General features: G+C 45.4%; 1 protein-coding gene across 1 annotated transcript in view; it reads left to right on the forward strand.

Annotated features, from left to right (window-relative positions):
- AOAH (acyloxyacyl hydrolase) overlaps window positions 1–18247 on the forward strand; it is an 81662-nt gene that overhangs the window by 9359 nt on the left and 54056 nt on the right. The window contains exons 3-5 of the mRNA XM_068405103.1: window positions 5987–6082; window positions 10562–10622; window positions 11711–11810. Of these exons, the coding sequence (XP_068261204.1) occupies window positions 5987–6082; window positions 10562–10622; window positions 11711–11810 (257 nt within the window). The remainder of the gene's footprint in view (window positions 1–5986; window positions 6083–10561; window positions 10623–11710; window positions 11811–18247) is intronic.

Genomic DNA, 18247 nt, shown 5'->3' on the forward strand with positions numbered 1-18247 from the left:
ATTACTGCTGCTGAGCAAAATGGTTATGGTTTTCTCTTATCTCTTCGGAAATTAATAGCAGATAGGGCAAACTATCACTGAAAGAGACAGGCATTTTATTAATACCAGAGTCTAGTTTCTAATGGCTGTAGGCATTATAATACCAATGAATTTCTTCCAGAGAAAACATCCTTCAGCCTGTCAAGGCATTGAAACCTGTTATTGAAGTGCGACAGCAGAGTCAATTTCTTCAAACTTGTTTCTAAAGAAAATCATGTGCAACTATAAAAAATTTAGAGCTTTTTTTAACCTTTCATCATGAAGCCTATCTGCATTGCTTTTTATGTGCCCAGTTCATGATGAGAAATAAATCACATCTAAATATCTACTAAATTAAAAGGAAGCAATAGTTGCTAATGACCATCGAGATCTGGAATTGCTTTTCTACTGATGCCAGAGTATTAAAAGTTTATATTCTCACACATACCATAAGTAATTAAAGCAGTGAGATTTCTACAGTCAAAGACAGCTAATTTCCCCCTGTCCTTTTTTGGCTAACTAATAATTTTCCATTTTTAGCCAGCAGAATTAAGACCTATTAAAGGCTAGGATAACTGGTTAACATTTCTGATGGTATTTGGTGCACAGGGAGATTTCTGTTGATTTTGCTAGAGGATAGTGGCTTCTTATGCTGCAGCCAACAGTGAATTCTTTTTCTTCCACTAAATCCAGAGGAAGATGATATATATGATTAAAAAGGAGAGTAGGTTTGTAGTAGGAGCAAGAATAGTCTGAATTGACTTCAGTTTATCGACACCAACCTCTTGAGGTTTTACTTATAGCCCAACACAGGAGATCGGTTCTCCTAGAGGATAAATCTGAATTACTTACTGGGGGGCAGAACACCTTTATCCAAAAAAATTAGGAACCTGAGTGAGTTAGACTCCCTGGACTAGAGTGAATCCCCTTAGACATTCCTCCTCCCTCCACCCAGGGTTCAACCCTTTTCCTGAGTAATTTACAATCTCCTGCCCAAAAGCTGCTCCTGATGACATCAGTCTAAATGAAGGGCTTTGAGGCCAGCAGAGCCTGAACAGAAGCCTGGGGCACGGCCTATGGTGGGGCAATAAGAGGTGCCAGCAGACCACGAGGAGTAAAGAGAGGTGGACCAAGGGCACCTGATAAAAGCCCAGGTAGATGGGCAAAGCAGAGAGCAGACTAGCCGATGGCACGTGTTGGTGGCACATGTTCCCAGGGAGCACCTTTCCTGACGGAGGCCAGGAAGACTCCCCAAATTTGGGTCCGGAGGCTTCAGCCATGGCACCTGAGGCTGAGGATGCCCCAACTGGAACTGCAGACTCCTTTGAAAATCAGTCAAGACTTTCTTTATCAGCTTGTCCCACAAAGTGTAGCATTTAATCTGGAATAAGTGCATTTGTGGGGGAGCATTTGAATAACTGAGGTGTGGTCTGTGGGTGCCCGAGGCAGGGAGGGTGTAGTAGTGTGACCAGAAGCATCCTCTCTGTGATAGTAAAGACTAGTTTATGAGAGCAAACACTTTGAAGTTCAGCTCTGTGGGTTTTTCCCAAGTAGTCAAGCTATTATTATTGTTATTTATTTTCGTACAGCATCTAGTAGCCTAAGGTACTGCATTAAGTGCTTCACACACTCAGCGATGGCTCCGTTAATTCTCATGCGAAGCGAATCTCCCTTTGGGCCTGGTTCGATAGACACAAAAGTGTCTGACTTAATCAACATGAAAAATTTCCATTTAATTGCCAGGAAACTGTTCCATGAATAGGGTTACCTGGATGGTTGTTTTTGTGATTAAGAATTCTGTTTCTATTTGGCAGAGCTGAACCCAAAATAGCTTTTTTTTTTTTCCTCCTCTCTGTGGTACTTTGACAAACATGAGAAACTCACGTCTTCAGTGGAGACTCTTCTTGTATAACAGAGGAGATGGAAACACCAGGGCTATTTTTATCCTCAGCCCAACTTTCTGGATTTCGAGCACCCAGGCTTGTTTTGTCCATAAGCCCCTTTCTCTGCACCGGCTCTACCACAGGCAAGAAGACCTCGCTGTGATAAGGAAAATGAGAGTCGTGGGGGCAATGTCCGAGTCAGAGACGAATCGTTAGGTAGGCTGCCGAGCCTGCACTTGGGGTGAATAGCTCTCTTTCAGTTTAAAAGCGGTGCAGCAGGGCTGAGAGCTGCAGGCAGAGGCAAGCTCTTTCCTCGTCTGCTGGGGAAGGTGTGAGGCTGCGTCATGAGCCGGTCTCTCCCGGTGCAAATGAGAGTGTCGACTCATTGCATCAATGTTTTTATCAGGCCACCTTTTACGCTGAAAGAAAAATCTCTCCTTGCAGCGCTGGAGCCAACATTTTGGTACCTGAGGATGCCATAACTGAAAGCAGAGACGTTGCAGAGGTTGATTTCTGCTCGTGGCTGGAGCAGAACCTCCGCGACACGGGAAGAATGAGCTGCGATGTGGGCAGCAGGGGGAGGCGGGCAGCGTCCTGCTGCCATCAGCTGCAGTTTGCAAGCTTCGTCAGGGCAGCACGCTCCTCCAGTCCCCACAGAGGATGAGGGGGTGCCAGAGGTGGGAGACAGATGTTTAGAAAGCTGGACCCAGTCAGAGACCCCCATTCCCATGCCATTCAGCAGGGATGCCCAGCAAGCAGGGCAGGTGGAAGAGGCAGCCTGGTGGGATGGTGGAGCTGGGGACCAAGAGAGAAGGACTGTGTCCTCCCTGCAAAGTGAAGGTGCAGGAGCACTGGGTTACACAGCACAGGCAAAATGAGCGTCACTTCTCTCTGCTGCAGTCAGTGACACCGTCAGCTCCCTGGCGTGATGAGTTACTGAGCCTCAGGGACATGACACCCCAGATCCCTCCGGTTTTCACCTGCCCCACTGTGTCTGAGCTCATGCCTGTGCGTGCGAGGGGGGCTTTTCCCCTCGCTTTGCATCCAGGCTTGCTGTTGCACAGTCTGGTCAGGCTGTCCTACTCCTCAAGCCACGCTGACATCCGCTCCATTGCTGTTACCCACTTGCCCACACACTCAGTTATGCTTCAGCCTGTGTTTTGGGGACTACCTGCTCTCCCAGCTCCTCCACCCGCTGAAGCATTTTCCTCTGCTGATATTGCTAACTTCAGTGTCTCCCAAGTTGCCTTTTCTCCTCCTTATCTTCACCCCTCATGGACTCCTGGACCCATGTCTGCTAAGCGCTGGCACATCCTCTCTCGTAGCTTCCTCAAGCTCCTGGTGCAAAAGAATTAGAGATAAAACAACAAAAGCTGTCTCCTTTAGAAAAATATCAAAAGACTAGCTCCTTCCCATCTTTCTGCTTGGACTCCTTTTTGTCTTTCTGACTTCTAGACAGGAAGATTGTTAGATGAAGGGCTGACCTTGGTAAGAGAAGAAAGGAAGACACAGAAAGAATATGTGGTTTTTGTGGTTAAGGCATCATTTTCATCATTTTATTTTTCAGAGCCTCCATCCTCATGAATAAAACAGACACAGAAGGCAGGAGAAGGGTAGTTTTGGTTGTCTGTAGGTTGCTCGCATGTGTTAATAGTATGGCCCTGTAAGAACCAGTTATGCAATGCCTTTTAAAAGGGGTTTAAAAAAAGACTGGACATGGCACTTAGTGACATGGTCTAGTTGCCATGGTGGTGTCAGGGCAATGGTTGGACTCGATGATCCCAGAGGGCTCTTCCAACCTGATTGATTCTGTGATTCTGTGATTCCACTGAGGAGCTGGAGTGAGCTTCTGCTTTCCAATATACGCTGCCCTCAAAATTATTTCCAGCACGTCTCAAGGATGCGCACCACCATCTCAGCACTAAGAGATGGAGTCGGTCCAGCGTGGCTAGGCCCACGCTACCCTTGTAAATAAGCCAGTGTCTGTTTTCTGTCTCTGGAACCAGTGCAGGGCATGGCTTGCACCCAAACAGCTGAAGTCTCTTGCACCCCTCAACTCCCCCTCCCTTGACTGGGTGTCCTTGTCCAAATGTGCGCTGGGGATTGGTCCCTAGCACAAGCATTGCCTTGGGCATGGCATGGGGTAAGGCTGTGCTAAGGCACTGCTAGTGGTTGAACAGAGACCAGACGGCTCTGGGCTGTTCTTCCAGCCCAAGTCCTGAACACACTTTACCCTCCAGCTTGGATGTCCCCTTTGGCTTTAGTTTTGGTCTTTATTATTCCACTTTTTTTTTCTTTATGAGCTATTGTGTTTTAATTAACTGTTAATTCCTTGGGCTAGTGTGTGACTATTTTGGGGGGGGGGAAGGGAAGAAGGAATTACTTGCTTCAAGGTTTTTTTTTGGTTGTATCTGTCTCCATTTATTCTCCTATTCTTTTAGGCTGACTGGAGGTAATGGCTCTTAGCATGCTTTATAAATCATTCTGCAGAGGACTTTTGGTGAGCGTTTTATTTAATAAGTACGGAGAAGTGGGCTTTTATCCCTGCAAAAGAGGTGGCAAGTTCACTGTAATTTCCACTGAATTACTGTATTTGGGTTAGAGGAAGTAATAGAAGACTCAAAGATATTGGTCTTACAGCAAGCTCCAATTGTATTACCTCCTCTTTGACTTGCCACTTGATCCATAGGAGCATCAAAGTTATTTACGTTGAAAAAGAGCACTTTGATTTAGTAGCACATAGGCAGAGGTACTTGGAAAGAATTTAAAAACTCACTTTGAAGAGTTGTGCCAGTCTGAAAACCCTAAACATTAATGCTCTTGAGCTTTGGAAAAAGGTGGGTCTGCACCCACATCCAAATGCTCCAGCTCACCTCCATTACTAGACCGTGTCAAAGCAAATCCCGAGAGCTGAGATTTCTTGCAGCAGGGAGGAAACAGCGTTCAGCTACAGGGATGTCAAAGATAAATCTTTATTCAGACTGCTGGAAATGAGTCTCCTGGCTCCTTGTCTCCTGGCTGCCTGGGATACCTACCTCTGTTACACAGGCTCTGAGTCCAAGCTGAGACCCCCACTCTGGCTGCCAAGTCTGAGTGTTTTGGTCAGAATTTGTATCACCAAATGTGGCTTCTTTATAAAATGGTGAAGCCACTGCAGAAAGAGAACACACAGTGCTGGCCCACAGCAATTTAAAATCGTCTTGAAATGAACCACTTATGGTCATCATGTGGATTTTTGAATGATTGCTACGTGGGGATCACATTGAACCTACTTTATCCCAAAAATATCAGAAAAAGTGCTGTACATCTCAAGAAATACTTCACCACGGTGTGCAAGCTGTTGGGTCTCAGCCACAGCTAGTCCAAGGAGAAACTAAGCTTTAGCCCTGCTTGCACCTAGATTAGTGATGAGAAATAACCATCTTCTTAGGTCACGGGAAATGGTTTCTTTCCAACCACAGAAGAAGATCAGAATAAACTCAGAAGACATTTTGGCTTTAGCAAACGCGTAGCTGGGCCCAGCAGCCCTGTGTGTGCCAAGCACCGCTGGGCTTCAGAGGAAAGTGTGACAAAATGATGCCGTGGTGGTCAGCACGTACGTCTGCTTCGTGACGTCTCTTCTGCAGGCAGTCAGTCACACCCATTTGTTTTTCAGTTTCAGTAGCTCTCTGGGTGGCTTGTGTGAAGAGGTATAGCAGTCCTGTCAAGTGCAGACTCATGCCTTTTTTCTTGTGAGAAATAATGAGAGAGCAGGTGGCCAAGCAGGCAGTGGTAACAGTGGCTGTCCCCCTGGCTCCTTGATTTTCATCCTTGAAAGGATGGAAAATCGTTTTTTTCAGGAGCAACATCCAGTGCTGTAAAAGCCAAGCTGTTCTGTGTGGTGATCTGGCATCAGCATCCTCTCTGTGACAACTTACAGGTTTTGAATAAACTCACAGATATTTTTTCTCCTTGAACACTGAACTGCCATGGAGCACTGCAAGAAATGAAATGCCCAACGATGCCTGAAATTCTTCGATGGCATGGGGTGCTTCAGCACACTTCACAGATAACCGTATTCTCTCTTTTCGTGTGTTTGTTTGAAGGATGCGTGCTTGTAGTCTCTGTAATTGAACAGCTTGCACAGTGGCACAACAGTACAGTAAAGGCAGCTGTGGAGAGACTGTGCAACTACATACCTGGTAAGTACCAAATAATATGCCATATGTTATGTTGGTACTGCTGTATTTCTCTGTTAATTAAAAATTCACACGTGGAGTCTGGAAAAGCTTTATCCACTTCTCATGCAGCATCTCAAACGAATGTAGCTGAAAGACAGCCAGGTGCTACCTGCAGGGAAGTCAGTGGCATGGCTCACTTGGCTTCAGAGCTGGGATTTTGTCCCAAAGTTAGAGTGAATGGGGTTGTACTAAGCCCACATGCACCAGCACACGCAGACCCCTTCCCTCCCTTTTTCTCCACTTTGTCCCTTTGTTAGCAGCTTAAGAATAGATTCACTGTATGCTCAACCACTCTTCTTTCTTGATGATACGAGTCTTTATAGCAACTGTGAAGATGAAAATGGTTTCAGCAGGTATAGGAAGACGTTATTGTAAAATCTCAAAAATGAGCTGAGGTTGACGGGTGTAAGATGTGAGCATTTGGTCTGCACAGAAAAGCTATTGAAATGTAACTGATGATACAAATTGCAAAAGCGATAGCTATTCCATATGAATACATGTAGGCTTCCCTTTTTCTGCCCCTTATTTTCTCTTCACAAAGGAGAATGAACATCCCTAAACAGAGAACAGTTTGAATTCCAGAATAGTTTTTTGCCTCACAGACCAACCCTATAACTATTTAAGTAACTAGTCTCACATTCATGATATCTTTTTAACTTTATGAATGTAAAAAGATGGCTTAGGATTCTTCATTACAAAGTCATTTATGTAGGACTTCACAAATTGTATCTCTGAGAAAACATCTTGCTCTGTAGACCCTAGTTTCACAGAAAATGCGTGTAGAATATTAATTCCCTCCTTTCCAAGAGAGGATTTCCCGATGCAGGATGGGGCAGGGAGGTAATTGCTGGGATTCATTCATTGATAGAATGACGCTTATCTGATTTCTATTCCATAAGTCTCATCCTCAGTGTTTTAAATTACAGGCACATAACCATGAAGTTACAATTAGAAGTGCTGATCCTGCTATTAAAGTACAATTTTCTTCTTTAAAATATGACATGCTAGCTCTGTGTTCCTGATTCACTTAGTGGACCTTGTTCTGCTGACATGTCAAGGTATTTCTTTTCAGCTGCCATTCTTTACATGCATAAAATCCTATTATCCCTTTAGTTAAATCTGTATAATCCAGTTACCTTCTATGAGATGCACGGATACACCCAATCGAAAAAACCTGACCCTGAACTTGAAAGGAGTGAAAAATCCTATGGATTGTGCAAGAGCTACAGTGTAACCCGATTTATCCTCTCCCTGGAGGTGAATGCTGCAGCCCAGCTGGAGTCAACAGCTTCCTCTTGCTGCTTGAAACAACAGAAAAGCTTTGGATGCTCATGGGGAGCAAACCTACTAAAGCAGGCCATGCCATTTCCTCTGAAGGAACAATTTCATTATTAGACACATGCCTACAATTGGTTGCAAGAATAACAGCAACAAATTAATGGCAATGGGGCTTTTTCTAGGGCCAAAAATGGAATAAGAACTTGTGGTTTTTTTTAAAAGGGCCTCCTATAATTTCAATTACAATCAAGTTGGGGTTGGATCAAGCCTTCAGTAAAGTTATACGATGTTCAAGAACAAAAATGTTTACAGAAAAAGAGGAAAATTCAGTACCTGTCAATCCCACTCAATCTCAGGCTGTGTAGAAAACACAATCGCACCCTTATTTGTATGGAAGTGTCTGCAATCTGTGTCATTCAAGCGACAGGGCCAATCCACCTGTGAAAGTAAGAACAGTAACACCAAGAGTGAAGGAGGCTCTTGAGCGGACAGAAATGCCAGGTCTAGGGGAATGTATTGGGCATATTTAAGGTGTAAGAGATGTTGTTAGCAAGAATGTATGTTTACCTGGATACTGGCTGTCTGCCTGATGAAACAGAGTTGTCTGATACCCAAAACGTGCTTTGAGACCGTCTGCCTCCAGCGTTGCCTCTGAGTCATGCTCTGCTTCTGTGTCGGCCACTGCTGTGTAAACACCTTAGAGCTCAAGTAGAAATGGCAACATGATTAATACCATCTTTCTTGCAAATATTTATCCTCTGGGATTCAGCCAGAATTTGTGTTTCTAGGACTACGAAGCTACAGAGGAAAACCCTCCAGATTTTTATCGTGGAAGAACAGGGCAGTTTAGGGGATCTCTTTTACCTAAAGCAGGGCAAAAGGAAGTATACTCTAAATTTTCTCTGATTTTTCCAGCATTGGTTTAAGCTCTTCTCTTGCCCCTGAACACTCAGAGTTATTAATCATCTCTCTCTCACCCCGCCTCCTTTCTGACTTATGCAGCTTCTTCCTAACAGAGCTTTCTCTCTGCGATATCCTCTCCTTGTGTGTGGCAGCAGAGCCGGAGGTTTGTGAATGCATGAGCGCGGGCTGGCTCAGAGGGCACGTCCTGTAAGCACTGCCCGTGGCTTGGGCTGTTTTGCTGGAAACCAAAGCCTGAATGACAACTCTATCTTCCAAGAGAACTATATGTGCCCAACAATAATTTTTGTTATTCCTGTTCTTTTTGCCACCCATCACTCTTCCTCTTGTTACCCCATAGGGTAATTACATATCAAGCTTCCTATATGAGTAAGGAAATCAGCGCCTAGAAATCAGTGTGACCAGCAGACCCCCCAACATCAGCTCCCCAGAGCTGACGGCCAGCCAAACCCTCCCCTCCTCACAGCCACCAGTATGGGTTACAGCAGCCAGCTGGCTCCTCCAGGACCAGAAACATTATGGAAACCAGCTGGTTTGGGAAACCTATAAGGAGACCATCACCTGCAATGCCACCAGGGAGGTGCTGGGGAAGCCAGCCACCTTCTCCTGCCAGCTACTATGGGGAGCCAGGTGCCCCGCTGGCAAGCCTCATCAGAGGGTGTTTTAATCAGCGATGATACCAAACGCAGGGTTATTGATGTCTGCGATGTCTTTCCTTTTAGATGAACAAGAATAAAATCTAATTCTAGCCAGGAGACCAATTTTTAACTTGCAGATTGCTTCTAAAGAGCCAATAGAGAGGAGTTATGTGGCAAAGGAGGCAAAGAAATGAAGCTAATAACTTGATTGAAATAAAACACCTGGCATGGGATAAGAAAAATCAGCTATCATAGTTATAGAAGCTGCCTGCAACACTGTATGAGTAGGAGGGTGTTGGGGAAATTACCTTTTCGTTCCCTGCTACGCCTTTCTGGTCCCAGTCGTTCTTTCTCAGGTTGCCAGCCGCGCGTCTGCAGTCCTGGCAGGAGAGCAGCCACCTTCCCCGGCTCTCATGGGAGCGAGAGCACACCCATACCTGCTGATGGAGTCAGTGCTGCGAGGTTTTGTACCCTGCCCGGAGCAAAACTGCCTGCCTTGTATGCAGCAGAGCCCCAGCCCTGGGCATGTCCAGCCTGATGCTGGTTAAAATTGAATATTCAGCCCGAAGCTGGAGGGATGCAGCTGCTTTGGGGGTTTCTAAGGCTTTTCTTTGGGGAAGATGAGGATACTTTATATTTTCTTCCCCAAGTACAGACGGTTATTTGTCTGGGTAATGGACGTGCAAGAGAAAATGACATGTCTCAGGAATTTCAGGAGCTGCAAGTTTGTCATCACTGCACTTGTATGAACCTGCCTCTTCATGACTTTTCACAACACCACCCCTGCCGAAACAAGACCTGATATTTCCTTTGCAGGATACGTGCATGCTTAACCAGGTCTCATCTGTTCAGTCCAAGAAACAGTCAATTTTCCTTCGTGGGAACTATCAGACCACTGATACCATCATGACCTACCTGCATTCAAATCCCCGATCTCTCCCTCAAGTGTCTTTGTTCAGATGCGGGGACCACTTTTTTTACAACAGGACCTCAAAGAAATCTCTGATGAGCTGTCTTCTGGAGGGCATGGAGGACATGCTTCACCCAGACTAAAGCAAGCCACCTGAGCCAGCATCCCATAAAGGCACACAGCTGCAGACTGCAAAAGGAAGCCACACGAAAAGTGTCAAATACTTGTTTGAATGCAATTACTTCTGCACAACTCCTGCTCTACACAAAACATATTCTCTTAACTCGCACAAACCCCCAGAAGCTCCGAGGCAGCTCTAGCAGTAGCATCAAGCCCTACATCACTTTCTGCACTTTGATTTATCTATTTGTTTTCTTTCTTCTCGCAAACCTACTGAGCTGTTTGTTTAAACTGCTTAGGAGCTGCTGCGACATGTATGATTCCTTTCAACTTTTTGCAGTTACCCTTTTTAGTCTTTATCATGTGGCTTGCCTAAAGCTAGAGAAGGGCTTTAGGCAAGGTTAGAAATTCAAGTTTTCCCGTTCTCTGGTGCTATACTGAGGTCATAGATTCACACGCCTTCCCCTAAGATAAATCAGCATTCACCTTAATAAACCAACTCCTGCTGTATTTTGACTGTTATAAAACCAGTTTCACCATGCTCAATTACTTAAAAAAGTTTATGTTTTCTAGAAAAACTACAAGGTTTCTGTTACATACTTGCTGAACTTTACGGACAACACATAGCTGAACTGTAAGTATCGCTGCGTCCTCTCAGGTCTTTGCTGAGTTTGTTCTTGACGTGTACAGTTGTGCTATCAGATTAAAGTGCAGAGGTTTCATTCGTAAAATCACATTATTATTAAAGCAGAGATGCTTGAGAGTGACTCTGGTTTGGCATTTGGCATAGCTATTCCTGCGTGAATAAATGGTAACCATTGTCGTACTCCATTTGAATCTCAGGTCAGGCCCACCTGATGTAATTACCTTTTGAAATTCAGCTCATTTGGCTGAGGGAGGAATTTGAATAACCCGTGTGTGCAAGACAGGTTCTACAGAGTCACACTACTGTAATCCTTGGCTCATGCTTTCCTTACTACCTTTAATCAAGCTTTCTAATTGTCAGCCCCTACATGCTCTCGGCCCCAACCTTGATGCACACTCTTGGGGAAGCCTACTAAGTAATTTAAGTGATTAAAAAAATAAAATGTAGGTCATTTTATTCCTCTTTGAAAGTTCTTAGTTTAATTAACAGAGCTTTTGCTAGACCTTCTTCCTCCCTAGGGTTTTTATTTTTATTTTTAAAACTAGCTAAAGGACTGCAAAGTGCTTACAGGACTAAGAAGTGCTCTAATCAAACATTTTAATTTAATTCCTGATTAGCCCAGAGGTGTGTCCCAAAAAGAAAGAAACAATCCTAGCACTTGTGCTTGGTGATTAAAGGTTAAGGATCTTTGAAGGATTTCTGGTTATTTTCTTGAGTTAATGATTGAACATTCATATGTGCCAAATTGCATATGCATTAACTTTAACCTTTAAATCTTTGTCAGACTTATGATTGATTAAAAAACAGAACAGTCATAAGGTATTTGATTCAGGTGCTGCATATAAAGCACAGTGCTTTTTCATCATCCTGGAATTCAATTTTAAATGCTGGATAGGATGCCGTGGCAGAAAATCGTTAGGACCCAACATTGTACTGAGCAGCAATTACGGGCCACAGTGAAGTGAGCTGAGGTTATTGTTTAGCATTGGGGAGATTTAGCTTCCCATGGAAATAGCTTCTGCTTTCAAGCACCCAGGAGAACATAATAGTCTTTGTTTTCGCACCATTTCCTTCAGCATAGACAGGGAAATGAATGCCGATGTGGTCTGCCATTCCTTGAAGCTGTGTAAACAGGATCCAGGACAACCACTTTGTCATCTCTACCCTCCTCCAAAGGTGAGTTGGTTTTCCACTTTTTTCAAAGCTACAGGTTGTGGAAGATCTTTTAAGCTGGAACTGAACGGTACGGTGGCTTCCAGTGCACGTGCATTGTCTGGGAAATAAACTTCAACGCGTAGAGTGTGGACACTTTTAGAAAATGTCTGTTTGAATGAAAGGTACATAACACACTTTAGCTCTGTGGAGCATCAAGAACATGGTTGTTGCAGAGGGGGAATTACAGGGCTGAATTCTCTTGTACCAGTCTGGGTCAGAGAAGGAGAGTAGGGAAAATAAAAACCTCACTTTCTCCAGGCTTTATTGTTAAGCAGTACAATAACCCCAAACCAGATACTCAGCTGAGGTTCATCTATACCACCGTGTTACCACAGCATGACAAGTTACCCCCACATTGCCTGATCTACTGTGGCAGCCCGTGTAGGCGCTAGTTACCTGCTGCAAACGCAGGGCTCTTTGACTTGGATTAGTCTGCAGAGCAAGAGGTTTAAGCCAGCGTGCATAATCTTTTGCCGCAGGCTGGAAACATATTTAGTTACCACCGCCTTTATGATGTACGATTACTTGCTACGCCACGGTAACTTGATTGCATGTCCTAGACCTTTGCTACTCAGACACATACACCTCTGCATAGGTATCTAAACAGATACAGTTTGTTTTGAGAGTTTTTTTGGTTGTGGGTTTTTGTTTTGTTTTGTTTTTTTTCCAGTCATCCCTGGTCACACTAAAACCTGTGAGTGATGGTGGTTGTTCTGCAGTGTCGAAAAGCAAGTGATTCACTTAGGCATCTGTTTCTGGAAATCTTTTTCCCTGCATCTGGATGGATAAAGACATGTTTGATTTCTAAAGGTTTGCATAAGATGTTTTACATAGGGGCCTCATCCAACAGCCATTGAAATCAGTCAGAACCTTTTTATGGGCTTCGGTGAACTGTGGTTCATCTCCAAGATTAATTCAGTTCTGCCAGTATTACGACCTGGAGAAACACTTGCCTTCCAAGAATGGCAGTAACATTTGTTTTATATCAGGTGTGTTTCCCATTTGACTGCTGCGCTCCATGCTATGCCAGCATAGAGATATATGGGTGTGCAACCAGGCAGGGGTGAAAGAAGATGAGTGCAGGCAGCAGAGAGGACCCACACTAACCTGGCTCAACCAGGATGCTGCCCAAACTTCATCAAACGGGTTCCTTCAGAAATTCTGTGTCTGAAGTGGTAAAACAGTTCATGGGTCCTTCCACCCTTCCCCAAGGTACATCAGAGCTACCCTATTGGAAGCTCTTCCTTAATAATTGCCAGGTCTTTACTCACCCCACAAACATTTGTGAGTCTCCAGCACTTTCTGCCCTGGTAATTGCATGTGTTTTCCCTCCCATGCACTTGTAACAGCAGCAGAGACCTGTCAGTGACTGTGGGGCCCATTTTTTAAAAAAAATTAGGAGTCCTGAAGGTAAAGGTGAGAGTACAGCAAGAGCTGGCAGGCTCCCCCAGCCCCCAGTGTAGCAGGTCACCCAGGAGGACAGCAAGAGCTGTAGCAATGGTGGCTGCACTTGCACCACGCTGCCAGCCCGAGAGTTAGATTTTCACGTGGACTTATGTGCTTGTGTGGGGGAATAAAGAGAAGCAGAAACCACCCTGCACCCTGACTTCTGCTGGGGGCAGAAGTGCAAGGTGCCTCTTGGAGTGAAAGAGGATGCAGGCAACAAACTGCACTTAGAGGGATGGACTCTCCATGGCTGCACAGTGAGCTTGGCTAACGAGTCTGGAGAGAGGGGCTGTTTAAACCAAGGTGGCTCCTGTGCAGAAATCAGAAGATCTGTGGTGAAATGCTTGGCCTGCCAACCAGAGGGGACAGGCTGCCACTCTTGGGGTTGCTGTGAAATCTTTGGTTAGCTCTTCCCATCTCTCAGAGCACGTGTGGGACCAAGCTGTTGGCTCCTTCAACCTCCAGCAACAGCTCCAATGACTGCACTTTCTGCAAGGGAAACAACTGAAGATGTGGGGTTTTTTGGTTTTGTTTTCTAAACAAAATTTGGACTCCCATTTGCATGGCCTGCAGACTGTCCCTCTGCGTGACTGGCTCAAGCAAACCCTCTCCCTTCCAAGCGGTAGTTAAGTCCCTTTTTGTCAAGGTGCATTTGTTTCTCACCAGGAATAAAGGAACTCTACCAACAAAACAATTTTTCTACCCTGACTGTGCCCTCCTTTTTCGCTTGCCTGGTGCCCTGAGACAGCGTGAGGAGGCTGGGGGCGATGGGAGGAGAAGAGCAGTGCTTAGGGTTCATGCTCAAGTGGTTGATAAATTGCCCACGGTAACTCTGTGACAAGTCAGACTGAGTAAAGATGAATTATGGGTGAAAAAAATTAATATACAGTCAGAGACACAGATGCATAAAATGCAGTTTACCTCTATTTGCTTCTTTGGTTTGTAATTTGATTGATCACTTCAGTTATATGAGCCTGCAAATGTTGGCTCAGTCCCCTGCCAAGTGTTTGAACAAGACTTTAATACTAATGACTGTTTTGTTCAACTCTATTGATTTTCAGGTACTTCATTTATTCATTTAGACTTTTGGATGCCATTTTCCCAGAATTGGTATCATATTTGTACTGGCGAAGGGAGTCAAATAAATATAGAGTTACTGGCCCTTATAAGGCAGTATAATGTTCAGGTTTTTAATTGCCTTTAAGGTGGCAAATATGTGTAGCTGCTTTTTCAGTCAATAGTTTATTTTGTTCTGTTTCTGCAGTGTTGTTCTAGTGAGATCATGTGTCTCAAGGAAGGAAGAGCCCCTGCTTCAGAGGCCTTGCAAACTATCTACATAATGGAGACAGTGCAAGACGAGTAAATGATACGTGCATTATATTACATACTTCCCTGGTCTCTGACAAATTAGCCCTCATCAATTTTTTTGCCAACCTGCCTGGAGTCATTAGCACTCTGTGATCATTGTAGGAGACTTGTCTCTAATTATGAATAAAAAATAATGCTCCATTCGCACAGAGACTAATGCTCTGAGCACAGAGCTGGAGAGCATCTAACCTGGGCAAGGGCGGCTCCGTTGCAGGGGCTCCTTGGGGGCTTGGGCAAGGTGGGCTGCCCCGCTGGGGGGCAGTTTCAGGAGCAGACCCCTGATGTTGGTGGGAAAGAGTGGAAGGGACACTCATGGCTCCTGGATCACCAGCACAGCTGTGCGAGCAGATGTCACTCGTAATGGGGTCCTGTGAGCCCTAATTGTCACCAGGGTCCCATAGAGCAGACCCTGGGCCAGGGCTGGAAGTGCAGGTAGATGTGCAGGCGTAGGCTCTCCTGCTGCATGTTTCTTGCCCAATGAGAGGTTCTCCTCTGCCCTTAGTATGAGGGTAACAACACTGGGGACTCCTTCAAGTCAGGAGGCAAAATAATACGGCACATCAGAAGTGTAGGCTTACCATAGGTAGCTGAAAACTGGGCAGTATCTAAAGCTGCTGTAATATGGTTTAGGATGACTGGATATTTTTTTAGTCAAAAAAATTTATCAGCTCACATGGTGGAGGACTTTCTGCACCAGGTCCTGTGATACAGGGATGTTCCTCTAGTGAGCCAGAAGGGCTGAAATAGGGTGAGGGGTTTTAGGCTCTGCCTACCAATCTCCCCTTCTGGCCCTGGGAGCAAGTAGATTCACAGGAGATTATTTTCAGCTTGTCTCTAGATTATTTTAAGCCAGCTGGCTTGTTCAGTTAAATGGCAATACTTTAATTGATTTTGTTGGGGGCCAGACTAATGGCTCAACTTCAGCACTGGAGTTCTGCTGCTGGCAATCTGACTGTTGGAAGGAGCTTGTACTCTTCTGTCTGCCTTTCAGAGCGTGTATTCTGCTCCCCATCACTTTTCTGCTCCAGATTATTAGAGACCTTGTGGCTGCGGACTTTAGTTTAATCTCCAGTACTAGGATTTTGCTGGGAGTCATTTTACATCAGCAAAAAATATACATGTTTATGCTAATGTAATTTTATCTTACCCAAATAAGCTTCACTGCCACAAGCACTCATGCTGGTTCATGTCCCCTCTATCAGGTCTTTCACTGACTTTGTAAAAAGCAAAAGCCACATCCCTCATGGACATTACTGCTGCCAGCCTGCTCTTTGACAAAGTAGGAGCCAACCAATTCTGGCTGGAAAAAAAGCAACCCTTTGGGGTTCCGTAAAATAAAAATACTCCCGCTATTTTCTCTCATTCCTCTCTCTCTTTCAGTGAAAATGTGAACTGCTTCTCAGGAGGTGAGGCAGAGCAAAACTGCTGGGTGGGAGTGCTTCTGCATTCCTGGTAAAAGCAGGCTGCCAGCCAAAGGTAGACCTTGGGGCTAGGACCAGTTTCCTTCTTTTGAGACCACAGTCTGCAAAGCAAGCACCTGGGAGGCAAGCTGGGTCCTGGGGAGCAGAACACCCTCCTTTTAACCTTTCTTTTTGGAAATAGGTAACATCTACTGAAATGTGAGTTGTTTCTGCTGCAGTCAGAACTGAGCCCTGAAGAAACAACCTATAGATGAATGATAGCAGAAGGCATAGTTTAAGCACTGTTTCTTTCTCTTTCACTTGTTTCTCACAATTTCCCCTGCTCCTCTTCATTGGCAGAAAATAAAACACACAAAAAAACCCCACCTCAGTACTAAAAAAACCAAACAACCCCAAAAAGCCAAGTCACACAACCCCAAACGTCCACCAAATAAACCCAAAGAAAACAAGGTGGCGTGGAGTTTTCAGGGTGCTGCATGCAGCTGTGTCGTACTGATGCAGAAGCTGCCCCAGGCAGGACTCCTGAAAACAAGTCTCGGATGACCCACAGGGACAGAATCACAGAATCACAGAATGTCAGGGATTGGAAGGGACCTCAAAAGATCATCTAGACCAATCCCCCTACCGGAGCAGGATTGCCTAGATCATGTCACACAGGAACGCGTCCAGGCGGGTTTTGAATGTCTCCAGAGAAGGAGACTCCACAACCTCTCTGGGCAGCCTGTGCCAGTGTTCAGTCACCCTCACCATAAAGAAGTTTTTCCTCATATTTAAGTGGAACCTCCTGTGTTCCAGCTTGCACCCATTGCCCCTTGTCCTGTCAAGGGATGTCACTGAGAAGAGCCTGGCTCCATCCTCTTGACACTTGCCCTTTACATATTTATAAACATTAATGAGGTCACCCCTCCGTCTCCTCTTCTCCAAGCTAAAGAGACCCAGCTCCCTTATCCTCTCCTCATAAGGGAGATGTTCCACTCCCTTAATCATCTTCGTGGCTCTGCGCTGGACTCTCTCTAGCAGTTCCCTGTCCTTCTTGAAGTGAGGGGCCCAGAACTGGACACAATATTCCAGATGCGGCCTCACCACAGCGGTGTTTGGGGTGGACAGCGGTGTTTGGGGTGGGAGGCTGGCAGACAAAAGTGTGACGACAAGGAAGCGTTACTCAGGGATGCTGACTGTGTTTTGTAGAGGCAAGCGAGAAAAAGTAAATCAAAATGTCTCATCCAGAGCACACAGAGTCCAAGTCCAAAAGGAACAAGTGGCGTAAAATGAGCAGAAGTCAGAGTAATTGCCCTGGGGGGAGAGGGACCAAATCAGGCCTTGCATGTTTTGGATCTGGGCTTGTAGGGAAGGTCCCTAACTTGTGTCCAGAGCACATAACGTTTGGTTTGGCTGTCCCATGCAATCATAAAGATTCCCCCTATGGCCTGGGCAGGATGAAAGGTAGAATTGTAGAATAAATTCCATTTTTGCCAGTGCTGTTTAACAAGCTCTGCAGCATTTTGGTACCTTGGTATACATGCTCTGGTAAAAGGATGACGAAAAAGAGTTACAAGGGAAACTGTTGCAGTGTTTTGTAAATATCCACTCTCCTGGGAAAGAGCTGGCTAACAAGGATGATAAATGAGAGACAATTAAAGTTGGTTCGTGTATTTGTTTATGATGAGAAATAGATCTGTTGGCAAAAAATCTGTTACTAGAAGTCCACGTGCTCTGTGGAGAGCATTGAAAGGAGGCAACAAATGAATTCCCAGTGACCCCCCCTGACCCCAGCCCCATCCATGGCATGGATATCTTGTGTACTACCAGGCAGCAGGGCTGCACAGATGGGTGGATGGGGCTGGCTGTGACATCCACACACCCTCGGGGCAGCGGCTGCAAGTTCATCCATCAGCTGCTGGAGCCTAGGGAGCCCCTTCCTTCATGGTATTTTCATGCCATGGGAAAGACAGGAGGCTGCTTGCTAGCTGAGTTGCAGCAAGACAGGTTGTACAGGCTGTATGGCCTTTGGTGGCAGGCTTGACATGCTGGTGTTTACCGGGGTTTACAGGTGACCCACGAAACCAAGAGTGTTTTCTCCCGGATGGGTGTTTCAGCTGCCAGTCCTCCACGACCCACACTGGACTCCTGGCTCCTGGAGCCCTGGAGTCTGCAGTGGGAGGA

Source organism: Nyctibius grandis, chromosome 7, assembly GCF_013368605.1.
Source record: "Nyctibius grandis isolate bNycGra1 chromosome 7, bNycGra1.pri, whole genome shotgun sequence".
Lineage (NCBI taxonomy): Eukaryota > Metazoa > Chordata > Aves > Nyctibiiformes > Nyctibiidae > Nyctibius > Nyctibius grandis.